The following is a 23,935-nucleotide window of genomic DNA, read 5'->3' on the forward strand; positions in this document are numbered from 1 at the left end:
GCAGTCTGTTGTGGATGAGAGGGCTTGGGAAGCGAGTCAGTTGTTGTTCACTGATGATACAGCGCTGGTGGCTGATTTGGGTGAGAAACTGCAGAAGCTGGTGAATGAGTTTGGTAAAGTGTGTGAAAGACGAAAGCTGAGAGTAAATGTGTATAAGAGCAAGGTTATTAGGTACAGTAGGGTTGAGGGACAAGTCAATTGGGAGGTAAGTTTGAATGGAGAAAACTGGTGGAAGGGAAGTGCTTTAGATATGTGGGAGTGGATTTGGCAGTGGATGGAACCATGAAAGCAGAAGTGAGTCACAGGGTGGGTTAGGGGGAGAAAGTTCTAGGAGCATTGAAAAATGTATAGAAGGCGAGAACATTATCTCGGAAAGCAAAAATGGGTATGTTTGAAGGAATAGTGGTTCCAACATTGTTATATAGTTGTATACTGGTTCCAACATTGTTATATGGTTGCAAGGCGTGGGCTATAGATAGAGTAGTATGGAGGAGGGTGGATGTGTTGGAAATGAGATGTTTGAGGACAATATGTGGTGTGAGGTGGTTTGATCGAGTAAGTGGTAATAAAAAGAGTGTGGTTGGAAGAGCAGAAGAAGGTGTTTTGAAATGGTTTGGTCACATGGAGAGAATGAGTGAGGAAAGATTGACCAAGAGGATATATGTGTCAGAGGTGGAGGGAACAAGAAGTGGGAGACCAAATGGAAGGTGGAAAGATGGAATGAAAAAGTTTTTGAGTGATCCTGAAGATGCAGGAGGGTGAAAGGCATGCAAGGAATAGAGTGAATTGGAATGATGTGGTATACCGGGGTCGACGTGCTGTCAATGGATTGAACCACGGCATGTGAAGCGTCTGGGGTAAACCATAGAAAGTTTTGTGGGGCCTGGATGTGGAAAGGGAGCTGTGGTTTCGGTGCATTATACATGACAGCTAGAGACTGAGAGTGAATGAATGTGGCCTTTCTTATCTTTTCCTAGTGCTACCTCACACGCATGCGGGGGTAGGGGCTTGTCATTTCATGTGTGGCGGGGTGGCAATGGGAATGAATAAGGGCAGCAAGTATGAATTATGTACATGTGTATATATGAATATGTCTGTGTATGTATATATATGTATACGTTGAAATGTATAGGTATATATATACATATAAATATATCTCCTTTCAAACTATTCGCCATTTCCCACGTTAGCGAGGTAGCGTTAAGAACAGAGGACTGGGCTTTTGAGGAAATGTCCTCACATGGCCCCCTTCTCTGTTTCTTCTTTTGGAAAATAAAAAAAATAACGAGAGGGGAGGATTTTCAGCCCCCCGCTCCCTCCCCTTTCAGTCGCCTTCTATGACACGCAGGGAATACGTGGGAAGTATTCTTTCTCCCCTATCCCCAGGGATACTATATATATATATATATATATATATATATATATATATATATATATATATATATATATATATAGGTGAGTAATGTGGCAGTTGAGGGAATAATTGGTATACATGGGGTGTTCAGTGTTGTAAATGGAAATGGTGAAGAGCTTGTAGATTTATATGCTGAAAAAGGACTGATGATTGGGAATACCTGGTTTACAAAGCGAGATATACATAAGTATACTTATGTAAGTAGGAGAGATGGCCAGAGAGCGTTATTGGATTACGTGTTAATTGACAGGCGTGCGAAAGAGAGACTTTTGGATGTTAACGTGCTGAGAGGTGCAACTGGAGGGATGTCTGATCATTACCTTGTGGAGGCAAAGGTGAAGATTTGTATGGGTTTTCAGAAAAGAAGAGTGAATGTTGGGGTGAAGAGGGTGGTGAGAGTAAGTGAGCTTGGGAAGGAGACCTGTGTGAGGAAGTACCAGGAGAGACTGAGTACAGAATGGAAAAAGGTGAGAACAATGGAAGTAAGGGGAGTGGGGGAGGAATGGGATGTATTTAGGGAATCAGTGATGGATTGCGCAAAAGATGCTTGTGGCATGAGAAGAGTGGGAGGTGGGTTGATTAGAAAGGGTAGTGAGTGGTGGGATGAAGAGGTAAGAGTATTAGTGAAAGAGAAGAGAGAGGCATTTGGACAATTTTTGTAGGGAAAAAATGCAATTGAGTGGGAGATGTATAAAAGAAAGAGACAGGAGGTCAAGAGAAAGGTGCAAGAGGCGAAAAAAAGGGCAAATGAGAGTTGGGGTGAGAGAGTATCATTAAATTTTAGGGAGAATAAAAAGATGTTCTGGAAGGAGGTAAATAAAGTGCATAAGACAAGGGAGCAAATGGGAACTTCAGTGAAGGGCGCAAATGGGGAGGTGATAACAAGTAGTGGTGATGTGAGAAGGAGATGGAGTGAGTATTTTGAAGGTTTGTTGAATGTGTTTGATGATAGAGTGGCAGATATAGGGTGTTTTGGTCGAGGTGGTGTGCAAAGTGAGAGGGTTAGGGAAAATGATTTGGTAAACAGAGAAGAGGTACTGAAAGCTTTGTGGAAGATGAAAGCCGGCAAGGCAGCAGGTTTGGATGGTATTGCAGTGAAATTTATTAAAAAAGGGGGTGACTGTATTGTTGACTGGTTGGTAAGGTTATTTAATGTATGTATGACTCATGGTGAGGTGCCTGAGGATTGGCGGAATGCGTGCCTAGTGCCATTGTACAAAGGCAAAGGGGATAAGAGTGAGTGCTCAAATTACAGAGGTATAAGTTTGTTGAGTATTCCTGGTAAATTATATGGGAGGGTATTGATTGAGAGGGTGAAGGCATGTACAGAGCATCAGATTGGGGAAGAGCAGTGTGGTTTCAGAAGTGGTAGAGGATGTGTGGATCAGGTGTTTGCTTTGAAGAATGTATGTGAGAAATACTTAGAAAAGCAAATGGATTTGTATGTAGCATTTATGGATCTGGAGAAGGCATATGATAGAGTTGATAGAGATGCTCTGTGGAAGGTATTAAGAATATATGGTGTGGGAGGCAAGTTGTTAGAAGCAGTGAAAAGTTTTTATCGAGGATGTAAGGCATGTGTACGTGTAGGAAGAGAGGAAAGTGACTGGTTCTCAGTGAATGTAGGTTTGCGGCAGGGGTGTGTGATGTCTCCATGGTTGTTTAATTTGTTTATGGATGGGGTTGTTAGGGAGGTAAATGCAAGAGTTTTGGAAAGAGGGGCAAGTATGAAGTCTGTTGGGGATGAGAGAGCTTGGGAAGTGAGTCAGTTGTTGTTCGCTGATGATACAGCGCTGGTGGCTGATTCATGTGAGAAACTGCAGAAGCTGGTGACTGAGTTTGGTAAAGTGTGTGGAAGAAGAAAGTTAAGAGTAAATGTGAAAAAGAGCAAGGTTATTAGGTACAGTAGGGTTGAGGATCAAGTCAATTGGGAGGTGAGTTTGAATGGAGAAAAACTGGAGGAAGTGAAGTGTTTTAGATATCTGGGAGTGGATCTGGCAGCAGATGGAAACATGGAAGCGGAAGTGGATCATAGGGTGGGGGAGGGGGCGAAAATTCTGGGGGCCTTGAAGAATGTGTGGAAGTCGAGAACATTATCTCGGAAAGCAAAAATGGGTATGTTTGAAGGAATAGTGGTTCCAATAATGTTGTATGGTTGCGAGGCTTGGGCTATGGATAGAGTTGTGCGCAGGAGGATGGATGTGCTGGAAATGAGATGTTTGAGGACATGTGTGGAAATAAAAAGAGCGTGGTTGAGAGAGCAGAAGAGGGTGTTTTGAAGTGGTTTGGGCACATGGAGAGAATGAGTGAGGAAAGATTGACCAAGAGGATATATGTGTCGGAGGTGGAGGGAACGAGGAGAAGAGGGAGACCAAATTGGAGGTGGAAAGATGGAGTGAAAAAGATTTTGTGTGATCGGGGCCTGAACATGCAGGAGGGTGAAAGGAGGGCAAGCAATAGGTATACCGGGGTTGACGTGCTGTCAGTGGATTGAATCAAGGCATGTGAAGCGTCTGGGGTAAACCATGGAAAGCTGTGTAGGTGTGTATATTTGCGTGTGTGGACGTATGTATATACATGTGTATGGGGGGGGTTGGGCCATTTCTTTCGTCTGTTTCCTTGCGCTACCTCGCAAACGCGGGAGACAGCGACAAAGTATAATAAAATAAAATAAATAAATATATATATATATATATATATATATATATATATATATATATATATATATATATATATATTTTATATATATATATATATATATATATATATATATATATATATATATATATATATATATATATATAAAATCTTTTTTTTTTTGCTTTGTCGCTGTTTCCCGCGTTTGCAAGGTAGCGCAAGGAAACAGACGAAAGAAATGGCCCAACCCACCCCCATACACATGTATATACATACACGTCCACACACGCAAATATACATACCTATACATCTCAATGTACACCTATATATACACACACAGACACATACATATATACACATGCACACAATTCACACTGTCTGCCTTTCTTCATTCCCATCACCACCTCGCCACACATGGAATAACATCCCCCTCCCCTCTCATGTGTGCGAGGTAGCGCTAGGAAAAGACAACAGAGGCCACATTCCTTCACACTCAGTCTCTAGCTGTCATGCAATAATGCCCGAAACCACAGCTCCCTTTCCACATCCAGGCCCCACAGAACTTTCCATGGTTTACCCCAGATGCTTCACATGCCCGGATTCAATCCATTGACAGCACGTCGACCCTGGTGTATATATATATATATATTATTTTCTATTATTACACTTTGTTGCTGTCTCCCACGTTAGCGAGGTAACGCAAGGACACAGACGAAAGAATGACCTAGCTCGCCCACACACACATGTATATACATAAACGCCCACACATGCACATATACATACCTATACATACATATACATACATACATGCTGCCCTCATCCATTACCGTTCCCACCACAACACACATGAAAAGGCATCCCCCATTCCCCACATGCGTGCAAGGTAGCACTAGGAAAAGATAACAATGGCCACATTCATTCACACTGTCTCTAGCTGTCATGTATAATGCACTGAAACCACAGCTCCCTTTCAACATCCAGGCCCCACAAAACTTTCCATGGTTTACCACAGACGCTTCACATGCCCTGGTTTAATCCACTGACAGCACGTTGACCACGGTATACCACATTGTTCCAATTTACTATATTCCTTGCACGCCTTTCACCCTCCTGTATGCTCAAGCCCCAATCACTCAAAATCTTTTTCACTCCATGTTTCCACCTCCAATTTGGTCTCCCACTTATCGTTTCCCCCACCTCTGACACACATATCCTTTTTGTCAATCTTTCCTCACTCATTCTCTCCATGTGACCAAACCATTTCACACACCCTCTTCTGCTCTCTTAACCACACTGTTTTTATACCATACATCTCTCTCACCCTTTCATTACTTAATCAAACCACCTCACACCACTTATTGTACTTAAACATCTCATTTCCAACACATCCACCCTCCTGCGCACAACCCTATCTACAACGCACGCCTTACAACCATATAACATTGTTGGAACCACTATTCCTTCAAACAAACCCATTTTTGCTCTACGAGATAACATTCTCACCTTCCACACGTTCTTCAACGCTCCCAGAACCTGTGCCCCCTTCCCCTTCCTATGACTCACTTCCGCTTACATGGTTCCATCCACTGCCAAATCCACTTCCAGATATCTAAAACACTTCACTTCCTCCAGTTTTTCTCCATTCAAACTTATCTCCCAATGAACTTGTCCCTCAATCCTAGTGAACCTTAAAACTTTGCTCTTATTCACATTTACTCTCAGCTTTCTTCTTTCACACACTTTACCGAACTCAGTCACCAAATTCTGCAGTTTCTCATCCGAATCAGCCACCAGCATTGTATGATCAGCGAACAACAACTGACTCACTTCCCAACCCCTCTCATCCACAACAGACAGCGTACTTGCCCCTCTCAAAAACTTGCATTCACCACCCTAACAACTCCATCCATAAATAAATTAAACAACCATGGAGACATCACGCAACCCTGTCGCAAACCTACTTTCACCAGGAACCCATCACTTTCCTATCTTCCTACTCGTACACATGCCTTACATCCTCGACAAGAACTTCTCACTGCTTCTAGCAACTTACCTTCCACACCAAATACTCTTAATACCTTGCACAGGGCATCTCTATCAACTCTATCATATGCCTTCTCCAGATCCATAAATATTACATACAAATCCATCTGCTTTTCTAAGTATTTCTCACAAACATTCTTCAAAGTAAACACCTGATCAACACATCCTTTACCACTTCTGAAACCACAATACTCTTCCCCAATCTGATGCTCTGTACATGCCTTCATCCTCTCAATCAGTACCCTCACATATAATTTCCCAGAAATACTCAACAAACATATACCTCTGTAATTTGTGCACTCACCTTTATCCCCTTTCCCTTTGTATAATGGCACTATGCATGCATTTTGCCAGTCCTCAGGTACCTCACCATGAGTCATACATACATTAAATATCCTTACCAACCAGTCAACAACACAGTCACCCCCTTTTTTAATAAATTCCACTGCAATACCATCCAAACCCGATGCCTTGCCAGCCTTTACCTTCCGCAAAGCTTTCACTACCTCTTCTCTCTTTACCAAATCATTCTCCCTAACCCTCTCACTTCGCACACCACCTCAACCAAAACACCCTATATCTGCCACTCTGTCATCTAACACATTCAACAAACCTTCAAAATACTCCCTCTAACACCACCACTACTTGTTATCACTTCCCCATTTGCCCCCTTTACCGATGTTCCCATTTGTTCTCTTGTCTTATGCACTTTATTTACCTTCTTCCAAAACATCTTTTTTTATTTATATTTCATTTATTTTGCTTTGTCGCTGCCTCCTGCATTAGCGAGGTAGCGCAAGGAAACAGATGAAAGAATGGCCCAACCCACCCACATACACACGTATATAGTATACATACACATCCACACACACAAATATACATACCTATACATCTAAACGAATACATATACATACACACACAGAGACATATACAAATATACACATGCACCTAATTCATACTGTCTGCCTTTATTCATTCCCAGCGTCACCCTGCCACACATGAAATAACAACTCCCTCCCCCTAAATGTGCATGAGGTAGCGCTAGGAAAAGACAACAAAGGCCACTTTCGTTCACACTCAGTCTCTAGCTGTCATGTAATACTACACATCATGTAATAATAAACACCTTTTTATTCTCCCAACTCTCATTTCCCCTCTTTTTCACCTCTTGCACCTTTCTCTTGTCCTCCTGCCTCTTTCTTTTATACATCTCCCTGTCATTTGCACTATTTCCCTGCAAAAATGGTCCAAATGCCTCTCTCTTCTCTTTCACTAATAATCTTACCTCTTCATCCCACCTTTCACATACATCGTGAACCAATGAAGTGTAAAATCTCGCCACTTGTGAATCCAGGTGCTGACCATACTAGTCTGGTGGCTGTCTTGTTTTTGATACAGCAATGAACGATATTGCAATTGTGAAAGTATTTTGTTTTATTTAATCTTCATTTGACTCCCACTAAGAAAAAAAAATGAAAGTCAACGTGGTCAAAAGCATGGCAATTTTTATGTGGAGAAACATGGTGGTAAGAGGTTTCCCATCAAAGCTTGCTTGACTTTTCCCATTCAACCTTTCATGGGAAAATACATTAATATGAAAATATTTCACTTTGAAATAATATTCCTTTACAACTTGACAACTGAAACAATGTTTCCACTATTATTTGTGCTGCTTTAGAAGTAAATGATACTTAAGGAGTGGAGTGGCTTGTCTGATGCTTGCTTGGGGAGCAACCAGCATAGCAAGTAGAGGTCTAAATATGAATTCTGAGTTGAAAAGTCTAAGGCAACTTGTACACCATGATATACAGTAAATGAATAAATATGAAAATAAGGTATTTATGGTCTCATAACTGCAGAATCACACTAAACCATCCTTCAAAGTACTCACTCCATATCCTCTACACTTCATCATTACCTTACCACTTCCCCATTTGCCAATGTTCCCATTTGCTCTCTTCTTTTCTCATAATATAAACTTCCTTCCAATAATCTTATTCTCCCTGAAGTTTGGTGAAACTCGCTCACCCAACTCTCAATTGCCCTCTATCTCAGCGACAGCACTCCTTGTTAACCAACTACTACTTTCTCTACTAAATCTCCCAATCACTAACACTCCTTCCCTAAAACTAATGCTCTTACACCTCTTTTCTCTTTCTCCAGAAATTCTACTTTACCATCCCATAATTCATCATACTTTCTCAATCTCCCATCTTTTGTGTGCCACAAACTTCTCCCATAAATACCATCACTGCTTCCTTAAATATCTCCCAGTCCTCACCCACCACCCAAAGTTCACTTACTCTTACCTTTCGCCATTCTATACCCAATTTCTCCCGGTACTTTTTCAAATCAGCCTCTTTTCCATATTCACTTACTTTCACCAGTCTGCTCACCTATTATTTCCTCTTTTCTGAGAGCCTCTAAAACTTTTTACTCCAGCACTTATGATAGGCTTGCAGACGTAGAGTGTTTGCGTTAGGGAGGTATGTGAAGTGAGTCAAGGCAAATGTGTTCGTGAAAAGATAGATGGTAACAAACTTGCATAGAACGAAATGTAGCAACGTAATAGGAGCAGGTGGTACTGCAGCTGAATTTCTTGAGAGAGAGGGTGACTCTGATGTTGACTGATTACTTAAGAATTTGATGTGCGTAAGATGAAATGTGGCAAGGCAGATGAGGCATTGGAGTTGAATTTCTAAAGAAAGAGGGTGATCATGCTGCAGCCTATTTACTTATGATTTTCAAAGTATATATGGATCATGGTTATGTGTCTGATGACTGGTAATGGGGATAAAAGTGAGTGTTCAAATCACTGAGGTACATATCTGTTCAGTGTACCTGCCTTTTGGCAAAATGGTATGAGCAGTAGATAGCAGTGGTAGGTGGGAACAAATAGGCAAGAGCAACAGGTAGAAACATTAGGTAGATGTATGTAAGCGGGAGCATTATTAGCAGTCAGTAGGATCATTAGGTAAAAACCCCTGCAAACATTGTGCTAGAGTTGTCCTTTGCCAGTGGCCTGTCAAGGGTGAGGCACTAAAGGATATGAAGTAAGTAGCACCAGAGTCCACTAGTTATAGAGACTATTGCTGTGGCCACCCCCTTGAGGAGGTTCCAGTTGGAACAGGTGTAAGAGATATAAACAGAGAGATAGATTGTGTGTCTGGTACATCGTATGGAAGAGCTATGATTTAAAAGAGTAGTGGCATGCACAATGCATCAAACTGGGGAGGAACAATGGCTTCAGGAGTGGTGAGGATGTGTGGACCAGCTTTTTCTTTTGAAAAATGTGTGTCAGAAATACTTAAATCAAAAGACATGAATATGGCACTTATGGATCTGGAGAAAGAATATAATAGAGATGATACAGAAATTTTTTTTTTTTTTTTTTTTTTTTTGCTTTGTCACTGTCTCCCGCGTTTGCGAGGTAGCGCAAGGAAACAGACGAAAGAAATGGCCCAACCCACCCCCATACACATGTATATACATACGTCCACACACGCAAATATACATACCTACACAACTTTCCATGGTTTACCCCAGACGCTTCACATGCCTTGATTCAATCCACTGACAGCACGTCAACCCCGGTATACCACATCGCTCCAATTCACTCTATTCCTTGCCCTCCTTTCACCCTCCTGCATGTTCAGGCCCCGATCACACAAAATCTTTTTCACTCCATCTTTCCACCTCCAATTTGGTCTCCCTCTTCTCCTCGTTCCCTCCACCTCCGACACATATATTCTCTTGGTCAATCTTTCCTCACTCATTCTCTCCATGTGCCCGAACCATTTCAAAACACCCTCTTCTGCTCTCTCAACCACGCTCTTTTTATTTCCACACATCTCTCTTACCCTTACGTTACTTACTCGATCAAACCACCTCACACCACACATTGTCCTCAAACATCTCATTTCCAGCACATCCATCCTCCTGCGCACAACTCTATCCATAGCCCACGCCTCGCAACCATACAACATTGTTGGAACCACTATTCCTTCAAACATACCCATTTCTGCTTTCCGAGATAATGTTCTCGACTTCCACACATTCTTTAAGGCTCCCAGAATTTTCGCCCCCTCCCCCACCCTATGATCCACTTCCGCTTCCATGGTTCCATCCGCTGCCAGATCCACTCCCAGATATCTAAAACACTTTACTTCCTCCAGTTTTTCTCCATTCAAACTCACCTCCCAATTGACTTGACCCTCAACCCTACTGTACCTAATAACCTTGCTCTTATTCACATTTACTCTTAACTTTCTTCTTTCACACACTTTACCAAACTCAGTCACCAGCTTCTGCAGTTTCTCACATGAATCAGCCACCAGCGCTGTATCATCAGCGAACAACAACTGACTCACTTCCCAAGCTCTCTCATCCCCAACAGACTTCATACTTGCCCCTCTTTCCAAAACTCTTGCATTCACCTCCCTAACAACCCCATCCATAAACAAACTAAACAACCATGGAGACATCACACACCCCTGCCGCAAACCTACATTCACTGAGAACCAATCACCTTCCTCTCTTCCTACACGTACACATGCCTTACATCCTCGATAAAAACTTTTCACTGCTTCTAACAACTTGCCTCCCACACCATATATTCTTAATACCTTCCACAGAGCATCTCTATCAACTCTATCATACGCCTTCTCCAGATCCATAAATGCTACATACAAATCCATTTGCTTTTCTAAGTATTTCTCACATACATTCTTCAAAGCAAACACCTGATCCACACATCCTCTACCACTTCTGAAACCACACTGCTCTTCCCCAATCTGATACAGAAATGCTTTCGGAAAAGTGTTACAAATATATCGTTTGGTATGAAAGCTATTAAAAGCACTCTATCTATATCTCTGATGCTTGTTTTCACCTGGAACTCCCTAAAGGGGGGTGGCCATGGCAATAGAGTCTTCATAACTAGTGACTTCCAGTGCCTCTTCTTAGCCTTTCATGCTTCACCCTTAACAGGCCACTGGCACAGGGCAACTCTAGTGCAGTGTTCCCACTGACTACTTCGACAAATTGCTCCTACCTACTACTTCTACCAAATGTTTCTAGCTAATGCTTCTACCTACTGCTTCTACCTGATGCTCCCACCATCCTGCCAAAAGGCAGGGCTAGCACATAGTGTTCGCCACATGAAAATTTAAGCTTCAAAAAATTGAGCTGTATGAGTAAAGGGTTATCAAGTGCCATGTATGATAAGGAAAGATTGTACGTCTGTGGACAGAATACTAGTGGTCCAGATGTGGGTGAGGCAGAAAGGAAAGACAGCTACCTGGGTCAAAAGATTGGAACCTGACAACCATTAAAGTGCTGGCTCACTATGCAGCTGTCTCTAATCCTCCCAATACCTAGGTGGGTAACACCAATAATATACCTCCCTTGTCACTGGCTGCCAACTAACTACTACCTAAAAGCTATCAAAAGCAATGATGAGCTTTTATCAAGAAAGTAAGGGATGTGCATGAATACGCAGAGAAAAGGGCAAGGCAGGTCTTAAGCACAAGAAAATGTGGTGATGGAGGGAAATGCAAGATATGCAGTTTGTTGGGGATGGGGAGGCCTGGGAGAGGAGTCAGTTGTAGTCTGCTAATGACACAGCAACTAGTGGTAGATTTGAGTCAGAAACTGTGGAAGTTGTCTTGGTTTGCTCGAGTGTATGAAAGGAGAATGTTGCAAGCTTAACAGTCGAGAGAGAGAGAGAGAGAGAGAGAGAGAGAGAGAGAGAGAGAGAGAGAGAGAGAGAGAGAGAGAGGTAGGTTAGGTGGGATATGAATCTGAATGAAGAAAACTTGAAGGAAGTGAAGGGTTTTAGATACCTGGGTGTGGACATGGTAGTGAATGTTCCATGGAAGGTGAGGCATGTCATAGGGTGGTTCAGTGGGAAAAGGTCATGGGAATATTGAGGAATGTGGAAAGAGACAGTTGACTATCTGTAAGGGCAAAGATGTATAAGTTTGAAAGAAAAGTATTCCAGCAGTGATGTACAGGTGCAAGGTATGCTTATTGGTGTGTGAAAATTATATGTTTCAGGACATTATGTGGTATAGGGAGGGATGATCTACATAAAAAAAAATGATACGGGAAGAGAGAGGTGTGATAATAAGAACATATGCTCAAGAGAGATGAAGAGGGTGTGCTGAAACGGTTTGCACATATGGAGAGAGCCAAGTGAGGAGTGCTCATCTTCCTTAAAGGCTCAGGCTGGGGTGTTTGAATATGTGTGGATGTAACCAAGATGAGAGAAAAGGAGAGACAGGTAGTATTTTTGAAGAAAGGAACCTGGATGTTCTGGCTCTGAGTGAAACAAGCTCCAGGTTAAAGGGGAAGAATGGTTTGGGAATGTCTTAAAACATGAAGTCAAGGGTTGGTGTGAGGGTATAAGCTATGGAAAGTGTAGCACTACTGCTAAAGCAGTTGTGTGAACGTGTCAAACAGTGTAAGGAAGTGAGGTTCAGACTGATGTGGACAAAAAAAATGGTTGTGAGAGATGGGTTATTATTTGTGCTTAGACACCTGGTCATGGGGAGGAGAAAGATGAGAAATAAGTGTTTTGGAAGCAGCTGAGAGCCTGTATTGGCAATTTTGATGCAAGAGATCTGGTGTTTGTGATGGGTGATTTAAATGAGAGAATGAATAATGTGGAAGTTCCAGGTATAACTGAGAACATAGGGTATTCAGTGAGGTGAATAGGTTTGGTGAACAGCTTATGGAGTAATGTTAAGGACTGGTAACAGAGAAAAAATGGTTTAACAACAGGGACATACAAAAGTATGTATACATGAGTGAGTAGTAAAGATTGAAAGGGGGCATTATTGGATTACATGCTATATGATAAGTGTGCAAAAGAGAAACTCTTGGATGTGAACATTTTGAAGGGCAGCTGGGGGATGTCTGATAATCACCTGATGAAGGCAAGGGTGAAGAACAATAGGTTTTCAGAAAAGAGGAAACAATATGAGTGAGATGAGGGTAGTGAAAGTAGGTGAACCTATAAAAGAGAGATGTGTGAAGACATACCAGGAGAAATGGCAAAAGGTTAGAGCAAACAAAGCATACTATCCTGACCAAAACACCCTATATCTGACACCCTATCATCAAGCACATTCAACAAACCTTCAAAAACTCACTCCATCTCCTCACTTCATCGCTACTTGTGATTACCTCCCCATTTGCCCCCTCCATCCATGTTCCCATTTGTTCTTGTCTTACGCACTTTGTTTACCTCCTTCCAAAACTTTTTTTTTTTTTTTTTTTTGCTTTGTCGCTGTCTCCCGCGTTTGCGAGGTAGCGCAAGGAAACAGACGAAAGAAATGGCCCAACCCACCCCCATACACATGTATATACATACGTCCACACACGCAAATATACATACCTACACAGCTTTCCATGGTTTACCCCAGACGCTTCACATGCCTTGATTCAATCCACTGACAGCACGTCAACCCCGGTATACCACATCGCTCCAATTCACTCTATTCCTTGCCCTCCTTTCACCCTCCTGCATGTTCAGGCCCCGATCACACAAAATCTTTTTCACTCCATCTTTCCACCTCCAATTTGGTCTCCCACTTCTCCTCGTTCCCTCCACCTCCGACACATATATCCTCTTGGTCAATCTTTCCTCACTCATTCTCTCCATGTGCCCAAACCATTTCAAAACACCCTCTTCTGCTCTCTCAACCACGCTCTTTTTATTTCCACACATCTCTCTTACCCTTACGTTACTTACTTGATCAAACCACCTCATACCACACATTGTCCTTAAACATCTCATTTCCAGCACATCCATCCTACTCCGCACAACTCTATCCATAGCCCACGCCTCGCAACCATACAACATTGTTGGAACCACTATTCCTTCAAACATACCCATTTTTGCTTTCCGAGATACTGTTCTCGACTTCCACACATTCTTCAAGGCTCCCAGAATTTTCGCCCCCTCCCCCACCCTATGATCCACTTCCGCTTCCATGGTTCCATCCGCTGCCAGATCCACTCCCAGATATCTAAAACACTTTACTTCCTCCAGTTTTTCTCCATTCAAACTCACCTCCCAATTGACTTGACCCTCAACCCTACTGTACCTAATGACCTTGCTCTTATTTACATTTACTCTTAACTTTCTTCTTTCACACACTTTACCAAACTCAGTCACCAGCTTCTGCAGTTTCTCACATGAATCAGCCACCAGCGCTGTATCATCAGCGAACAACAACTGACTCACTTCCCAAGCTCTCTCATCCCCAACAGACTTCATACTTGCCCCTCTTTCCAAAACTCTTGCATTCACCTCCCTAACAACCCCATCCCTAAAATCTAATGATACTCTCTCACCCCAACTCTCATTTGCCCTCTTTTTCACCTCTTGCACCTTTCTCTTGACTTCCTGCCGCTTTCTTTTATACCAGTCATTTGCACTATTTTCCGACAAAAATCGTCTAAATGCCTCTCTCTTCTCTTTCGCTAACAATCTTACTTCTTCATCTACCCGTTCTAATCTGCCCCCCTCCGACCTTTCTCATGCCACAAGCATCACTTGCACAAACCATCACTGCTTCCCAAAATACATTCCATTCCTCCCACACTCCCCTCACATCATTTGCTCTCACCTTTTGCTATTCTGCACTCAATCTCTCCTCGTACTTCCTCACACAAGTCTCCTTCCCAAGCTCACTATCACCACTCTCTTCTCCCCAACATTCTCTCTTCTTTTCTGAAAACCTCTATAAATCTTCACTGCCTCCACAAGATAGTGATCAGACATCCCTCCAGCTGCACCTCTCAGCACATTAACATCCAAAAGGCTCTCTTTTACATGTCTATCAATTAACACATAACCCAATAAAGCCCTCTAGCTATCTCTCCTACTTACATATGTAAACCTATGTATATCCCTTTTTTAAACCAGGTATTCCCAATCAACGGTCCTTTTTCAGCGCACAAATCTACAAGCTCTTCACCATTTCCATTTACAACACTGAACACCCCATGTACACCAATTATACCCACAACTGCCACAAACCTTTGCATTCAAAGCTTCTAACACACTCACTGAACTGCTCCCAAAACACTTGTCTCACATGATCTTTCTTCTCATGCCCAGGTGCATATGCACCAATAATCACCCATCTCTCTAAATCCACTTTCAGTTTTACCCATATCAATCTAGAGTTTACTTTCTTATACTCAATCACATATTCCCACAACTCCTGCTTCAGAAGGAGTGCTACTCCTTCCTTCGCTCTTGTCCTCTCACCAACCCCACTCACAAGACATTCCCAAAACACTCTTCTCCTTTACCCTTGAGCTTCATTTCATTCGGAGCCAAAATATCCAGGTTCCTTTCCTCAAACATACTACCTATCTCTCCTTTTTTCTCATCTTGGTTACATCCACACACATTTATAAACCCCAATCTGAGCCTTCAAGGAGAATGAGCACTCACTGCATGACTCCTCCTTATGTTCACCTTTTAGAAATCTAAATATGTGTATATATATATATATATATATATATATATATATATATATATATATATATATTCTTTTCTTTTCTTTTTTGCTTTGCCACTGTCTCCCACGTTTGCGAGGTAGCGCAAGGAAACAGACGAAAGAAATGGCCCAACCCACCCCCATACACAAGTATATACATACGTCCACACACGCAAATATACATACCTACACAGCTTTCCATGGTTTACCCCAGACGCTTCACATGCCCTGATTCAATCCACTGACAGCACGTCAACCCCGGTATACCACATCGATCCAATTCACTCTATTCCTTGCCCTCCTTTCATCCTCCTGCATGTTCAGGCCCCAATCACACAAAATCTTTTTCACTCCATCTTTTCACCTCCAATTTGGTCTCCCACTTCTCCTCGTTCCCTCCACCTCCGACACATATATCCTCTTGGTCAATCTTTCCTCACTCATTCTCTCCATGTGCCCAAACCATTTCAAAACACCCTCTTCTGCTCTCTCAACCACGCTCTTTTTATTTCCACACATCTCTCTTACCCTTACGTTACTTACTCGATCAAACCACATCACACCACACATTGTCCTCAAACATCTCATTTCCAGCACATCCATCCTACTCCGCACAACTCTATCCATAGCCCACGCCTCGCAACCATACAACATTGTTGGAACCACTATTCCTTCAAACATACCCATTTTTGCTTTCCGAGATAATGTTCTCGACTTCCACACATTCTTCAAGGCTCCCAGGATTTTCGCCCCCTCCCCCACCCTATGATCCACTTCCGCTTCCATGGTTCCATCCGCTGCCAGATCCACTCCCAGATATCTAAAACACTTTACTTCCTCCAGTTCTTCTCCATTCAAACTTACCTCCCAATTAACTTGTCCCTCAACCCTACTGAAGCTAATAACCTTGCTCTTATTCACATTTACTCTCAATTTTTTTCTTTCACACACTTTACCAAATTCAGTCACCAACCTCTGCAGTTTCTCACCCAAATCAGCCACCAGTGCTGTATCATCAGCAAACAACAACTGACTCGCTTCCCAAGCCCTCTCATCCACAACAGACTACATACTCACCCCTCTCCTCAAATCTCTTGCATTTGCCTCCCTAACATGCCATTCAACAAATTAAACAACCAAGGAGACATCACACAACCCTGCCGCAAACTGACACTCACTGGGAACCAATCACTCTCCTCTCTTCCTACTCATACACATACCTTACATCCTTGGTAAAAACTTTTCACTCTAACAACTTACCTTCCACACCATATATTCTTAAATCTACTCTCTTAACACGCTATCACATACTCCCACAACTCCTGCTTCTGTAGCAGTGCTACTCCTTCCTCTTGTCATCTCACCAACCCCTGACTTTACTCACAAGACATTCCCAAACCACTCTTCCCCTTTACCCTTAAGCTTTGTTTCACTCAGAGCTAAAACATACAGGTTCCTTTCCTTAAAACATACTATCTATTTCTCCTTCTTTCTCATCTCAGTTACATCCACACACATTCAGACACCCCAAGGAGGATGAGCACTCCCCGCATGACTCTTTCCGTTTCTACTTTTAGAAATTCAAATACAAGGAGGGGAGAGGGGGTTTCCAGCCCCCATTCCTGCCCCATTTAGTCGCCTTCTACAACACGCGAGGAATACATGGGAGGAATTCTTTCTCCCCTATATACTGCGTGCTTAATCACCATGTCCTGACTTAGCAAGGCAGCACCAGGAGCAAATGAAAAAATTCTACATTTACTCACATCCATTCTCTACCTGTCATGTGTAATGCACCAAAATAACAGCTCCCTAACTACATTAAGGCCCTACAGACCTTTCCAAGGTTTAAACCAGAAACTTAACATGTCCTGGTTCAGTCTGGTGACAGCACAACAACCCCATTATACAACGTCATTCTAATTCAGTCAATCGTGCGCACAACTTTCACCCTCCTGCATGTTCAGGCCCTGATAGCTCAAAATCTTTTTCACTTTGTCCTTCCATCTCAATTAAGTCACCCCATTCTCCTTGTTCCCTCAACTTCTGATGCATATAACCTTTTTAGCAATCTTTCCTCACTCATTTTTTCCATGTGTCCAAACCAGTTCAATACAACCCCTTCTGCTCTCTCAACTACAGACTTTTTATTACCACACATCTCTCTTACCCTTTTATTACTTACTCAATCAAACCACCTCACACCAAATACTGTCCTCAAACACTTCATTTCCATGCCACACATCCATATGATATTGTTGGGACTACTTTTCTTTCAAACATACCCATCTCTGCCCTCCCAGATAACGTTCTCTCATTCCACACACTCTTCAGTGCTTCCAGAAACTTTGTCCATTCCCATACCCTATGACTCACTTCCTTTTCCATGCTTCCATTTCCTGTCATGTCCAATCCCAAGAATCTAAAATACTTCACTTCCTCCAATTTTTCTCCAATTAAACTCATCCCAACTAACCTATCCCTCAACCCTGCTAAATCTAATAACACTGCTTTTAATGACATTCACTCTTAACTTTCTCCTTCAAACACTCTTCCAAACTCTGGCACCATCTTCTGCAGGTTTCACATGTCCCACCAGCAGTGCTGTATCAGCAGCAAGCAATAGCTGACTTGCTTCCTAAGCCCTCTCAACCACCAAAGAATACATACTTGCCCCTCTCTCCATGAATCTCACATATAACTACATTACCTATCCCTGGGGATAGGGAAGAAAGAATACTTCCCACGTATTCCCTACGTGTCGTAGAAGGCAACTAAAAGGGGAGGGAGCGGGGGGCTAGAAATCCTCCCCTCTCGTTTCTTAATTTACCAAAAGAGGAACAGAGAAGGGGGCCAAGTGAGGATATTCCTTCAAAGGCTCAGTCCTCTGTTCTTAACGCTACCTCGCTAATGCGGAAAATGCAATTAGTACAAAAAATTTAAAAACCTACATTACTACCCCATCCATAAACAAACTGACCAACCAAGGTGACATGACACACCCATACCAAAGACCAACCTTAACTTGGAACCATTCACTCTCCTCTCTTCCTACTCATACAAAAGCCTTAAACACGATAAAAACTTTTCATTGCTTATAATAGCTTTCCTCTCACACAAGATATTCTTAAGAATTAACCTTCCACAAAGCATCTCTATGAACCCTATCATATGCCTTCTCCGGATCAATAAATGCAACATACAAATCCATCAGTTTTCTTCTCCATATCAATAAATGCCACATACAAATCCATCAGTTTTCTTCTCCATATCAATAAATGCCACATACAAATCCATCAGTTTTTCTGTATTTCTCACCTGATCCATTCAGCCTCTACCACTTCTGAAACCAAACTGCTCCACCCAAATCTGATGCTCTGTACATGCCTTCACCCACTCAAACAATATCCTCCCATACAACTTAGCAGGTTTGCTTGACAAATTTACACTTCTGTAGTTTGATCACTCACCTTTATCCCACTTGTTTTTATACAATGGCACAATACATGCATTCTCTTATCCTCAGGCACCTCAACATGATCCACATATATACTGAATCTTTACCAACCAATCAACAACACAGTCATCCCCCTTCTTATCAAATTCAATTGTAATACCATCCACAACAGCCACCCTGCCACATTTCATCTTCTGCAAGGCTTTCACCACCTCTTCTCTTCACCAAACCACTATCCATGATTCTCTCACTTTGCATGCCACCCAGACCCAAACACCCAACATCTGCCGCTCTATCATCATACACATTAAACAGTCCTTCAATATACTCACTCCATCTCCTCACTTCATCACTACCTGTTACCACTTCCCCTTTAGCCTCCTTCACCAGTGTTTCCATTTATTCTCTTGTCTTTCATATATTATTTACTTCGTTCCAAAACATCTTATTCTTTCTAAAGTTTACTTGCTCACCCCAACTCTCATTTGTCCTCTTTATCAGCCCCAACAACTTACTCCTGACCTTCTCCTGTTTTCTCTTATGCATCCCCATACCAATTGCACTCCTTCCCTGTAAGTACTGCCCAAATGAGTCTCTTTTCTCTTTCACTAGCAACTTTACTCCATCCCACCACTTGCTACCCTTTCTAATCTGCCCACCTATATATAAAGATTTGAGAACTGTATCAAATAAGACACTAATAAGGAAAAAAGAAAAAACACATATTTTCAGATATCCATTCATCCATTCCCATTATCCTAGAAATATCATCTTCCTTTCCACATCCATTTTCTATGTTTAACTTCCTATAAATTTCCTATTTCTTAACTTTTTCTCACAATTCAAAAATCAACTTGGAATTAATTTCAAGCTGTCAATATTAAGCCTTAATAGTCATGAGCCTATCAATCACAATCATAATCTACAGTCACTGTATTACTATCATCAAAGATTGGCAAATCTAGAGGTTTAGCTTTAACTAATAATCTGATCAGAGTATCAATCTCTGTGTCCTTCAATAATCTTTTATTCAACTAATTCTTACTGGATGTTACTCAAATGTATGAAAGAATTATTTTTCTCTCTCCTGCTCCTTTCAAGCTATTTACATCTTACTTCTGAAAGAAATGCATCCTGATTTTCTCAACATTCAACTCCATTTTTATACTCCTTACATAAAGATCCAGTGAAACTTAAAATTCCTTGTTAATGAGTTAATGACAAAAGTATAAATACATAAACAACATAATTACCTATAAGGCAAGTGATTCTGAGTCAAATGGCACCATTCATACAACAATGTCAACTAAATACTCCTCAAACATTGATAAACTTACAGAAGGTGCATTGCTGGACTGTCTGGTATTATATGAATGCAAGGTAGGGTTACCAACATTAACTAAAGAGTTCAATGTTGACTGGCTAAGTTGTGGTGCAGAATAGCCCAACTGACGTAGAGTGGCATCTATACTGCTACTTGCCCTGAAAAAATAAAGGGACCAAAGGTCACTTAAATCCTTGATCTGTTTGTCAAAACAAGATGGCACATGCAAAATCTTTTACATATAAAATGCCTGGATCATTAAACTGAACATCTCTACTGACAGGTGTTGGCATCTTCTTTCATGAGATCAAATGCTAAAGATCTATGTTTGGTGCTTCACCCACTCAACTCCTAACAATTTTCTTCTATTCATTACAATTATCATCCTTACCCTTCTGAAGTGTATTCCAGTACCAAAAAACTTTTAATGCAAAGCTGAACACACTGAAGCCTAATACACGAGTCATCCAGACTATTTCTGTCAGAATACTATGAAGCCAGAAGATACGCTGCACCATCTTTCTATGGTAAGCAAAACACTCTTCAATATAAAATTTGTTGCTGCAGCCACTTTATGTTGTGACCAACCACAAAAAACAATAATGGAAAAAATGAAAAGGAAACTATGCAGAGAAAAGAAAAATGAAATACTAAAGTTATGTTGGATCATAAAGTGCCCTTGCTGAAGCAGACCCACAGAAAGAGATAATACTATATTTCATAAATATAACACAGCAACATCCAATTCTAGTCTCCTATTTGCTTCAATTCCAATAATGTTTGATTCATCTTATGTCTGGGGTTGTAAAGCTACATGAACACAACTTTTTTACTTCACATTTTTTAGGGGGATAAATAACTAGAAAACATTTTTTTTCTTTTCAGAGTATAATTTCATGAAATATGAGATGACACATTAAGCTTTATATACTCAATACACTGCTATAAAGTGTATGCAACAAATGTGGAATCATAATCACCATGTCACTGATGTGTCTATCGAAACTGGTTCCGAGGTTCTTTGGTAAAGGAATGGGATGCTTGAGAATCTAAATTCATCACCATCACTAACCCTGAAAATGCTTGTCTTTTTTTTCCATATTTCTTTGCCATTTCCCACATTTGCAAAGTAGATGTGTCTATATAAATTGGATCTGGGTTCTTTGGGTAAGGACTGGGAGGCCTGACAATCTAAATTCACCACCACCACAGATCTCGAATAAAATGCTGGTTATTCTTTTTCTTCCATACTTGTTTGCCGTTTCCTGCATTTGCAAAGTGGTGCCAGGAACTAACAAAGAAAAGGCCTCAGTCACTCATATCAAGTGTAAATCACCAAAACCATAGTCCCCTATCCACAATGAGGCCCCACAGACCTTTCTATGGCATCCTTTAGCTGCTTCAGTCCAATGACACCACAGTGCCTCCTGTATACCACATCAATCAATCTTTCTATCCTGTGCAAACCTTTCACCCAACTGCATTTTCAGGCCCTGGGCATTCAAAGTTTTTTCACTCCATCCTTCCATCTCCAATTTGGTCACCCACTTCTTGTCTCCACACTTCCGACAAGTATATCCTCTTTGTCTAACTCTTTTCACTCATTCTTTCCATACATCCAAACTATTTCACCACAAACTTTTTAGCTCTCTCAACCATTCCCTTCTTATTACCACACCTCCCTCTTAACCCTATCACTACTTACTTGATCAACCCTCCTCACACCAAATATGGTTCTTAAACAATTCACTTCCAACAAATTCAACCTCTTCCATACATTCTTATCTAATGCCCATGGCTTGCATCCATACAACCGTCAAGACTACTGTACATTTATGCGTACCCATTTTTGCCCCTTGCATATTCCTCGATGCCTCTACAACCTTCATCCCCTCATCCAACCTGTCACTTCAGCTTCCAAAGTTTCATTTGCTGCAATGTACACTCCCAGATATCTAAAACACTTCACTCACTCCAAGTTTTCTTAAAGCAAATTCACAATCCAACTAACCTGTCTCTTTGGACTGCTAAACCTGATAACCTTACTTTTACTTATATTCATTCTCAATTTTCTCTTTTCACACACCCGCCCTGAGACTCAAATTTCTACAGTTTCTCACTCCAATCTGCCACCAGCATTAAGTCGTCAGCACTGATGACAAACAACAATTGACTCACCTCCCAGGCACCCCCATCCCCAAGACTGCTTATCTGCTCCTCTCCAACTCTCCAAGACCCTCACATTTACCACTCTCATCCACAAACAAATTAAACAAACATGGTGTCATCCAGCCACAGCACCACTTCACCTTAGAACCATTCACCCTCCTCTCTACTTACTTGCACACATTCCACACTCCTTTGAAAAAATTCCTTACTTCTTCTTGTAGTGCTCCTCCCATATCATATATTTGTAACAACTTCCACAGAGAATCTCAAACAACCCAAACATATGCTTTCTCCAGATCCATTAATGCCAAATACAAATGCTGATTCTGTAAACATTTCTCGCACATTCTTCAAAATAAAAACCTGATCCACTCATCCTCAACCACTCCTGAAACTACAATGCTCCTTCCTCTCTGAACATGCCATCACCCTATCAATCACCAATTTTTCAGAACATCCTGGATGCAGTAAAAGAAAATGGTCTGTTCCTGGTTTTATCTAATGATTATTTACATCTGACGAAACATAATGAGAGGCTTGCCTCAAATACATTTCAACAGGTGGCCAGCCTGACTACAATGGGACTTCATATGTGTTTTGGTTACAGATCCTGAGTGTTTTTAGAGGCCAATAACTTTATCTATCCTTATGATTTACATATCTGACTGTCATTTTTTTTTTTTTTTTTTTTGCTTTATCGCTGTCTCCCGCGTTTGCGAGGTAGCGCAAGGAAACAGACGAAAGAAATGGCCCAACCCACCCCCATACACATGTATATACATACGTCCACACACGCAAATATATATACCTACACAACTTTCCATGGTTCACCCCAAACGCTTCACATGCCCTGATTCAATCCACTGACAGCACGTCAACCCCGGTATACCACATCGATCCAATTCACTCTATTCCTTGCCCTCCTTTCACCCTCCTGCATGTTCAGGCCCCGATCACACAAAATCTTTTTCACTCCATCTTTCCACCTCCAATTTGGTCTCCCACTTCTCCTCGTTCCCTCCACCTCCGACACATATATCCTCTTGGTCAATCTTTCCTCACTCATTCTCTCCATTTGCCCAAACCATTTCAAAACACCCTCTTCTGCTCTCTCAACCAAGATCTTTTTATTTCCACACATCTCTCTTACCCTTACGTTACTTACTCGATCAAACCACCTCACACCACACATTGTCCTCAAACATCTCATTTCCAGCACATCCATCCTCCTGCGCACAACTCTATCCATAGCCCACGCCTCACAACCATACAACATTGTTGGAACCACTATTCCTTCAAATATACCCATTTTTGCTTTCTGAGATAATGTTCTCGACTTCCACACATTCTTCAAGGCTCCCAGGATTTTCGCC

At 41.6% G+C, this 23,935-nt stretch overlaps 1 protein-coding gene across 1 annotated transcript in view; it reads right to left on the reverse strand.

The window, feature by feature from the left end:
* LOC139767162 (uncharacterized) overlaps positions 1-23,935 on the reverse strand; it is a 119,710-nt gene that overhangs the window by 45,673 nt on the left and 50,102 nt on the right. Inside the window, exon 2 of the mRNA XM_071696191.1 lies at positions 20,407-20,625. Within this exon, the coding sequence (XP_071552292.1) occupies positions 20,407-20,625 (219 nt within the window). The remainder of the gene's footprint in view (positions 1-20,406; positions 20,626-23,935) is intronic.

This window comes from Panulirus ornatus, chromosome 59, assembly GCF_036320965.1.
Source record: "Panulirus ornatus isolate Po-2019 chromosome 59, ASM3632096v1, whole genome shotgun sequence".
NCBI classification, from domain to species: domain Eukaryota; kingdom Metazoa; phylum Arthropoda; class Malacostraca; order Decapoda; family Palinuridae; genus Panulirus; species Panulirus ornatus.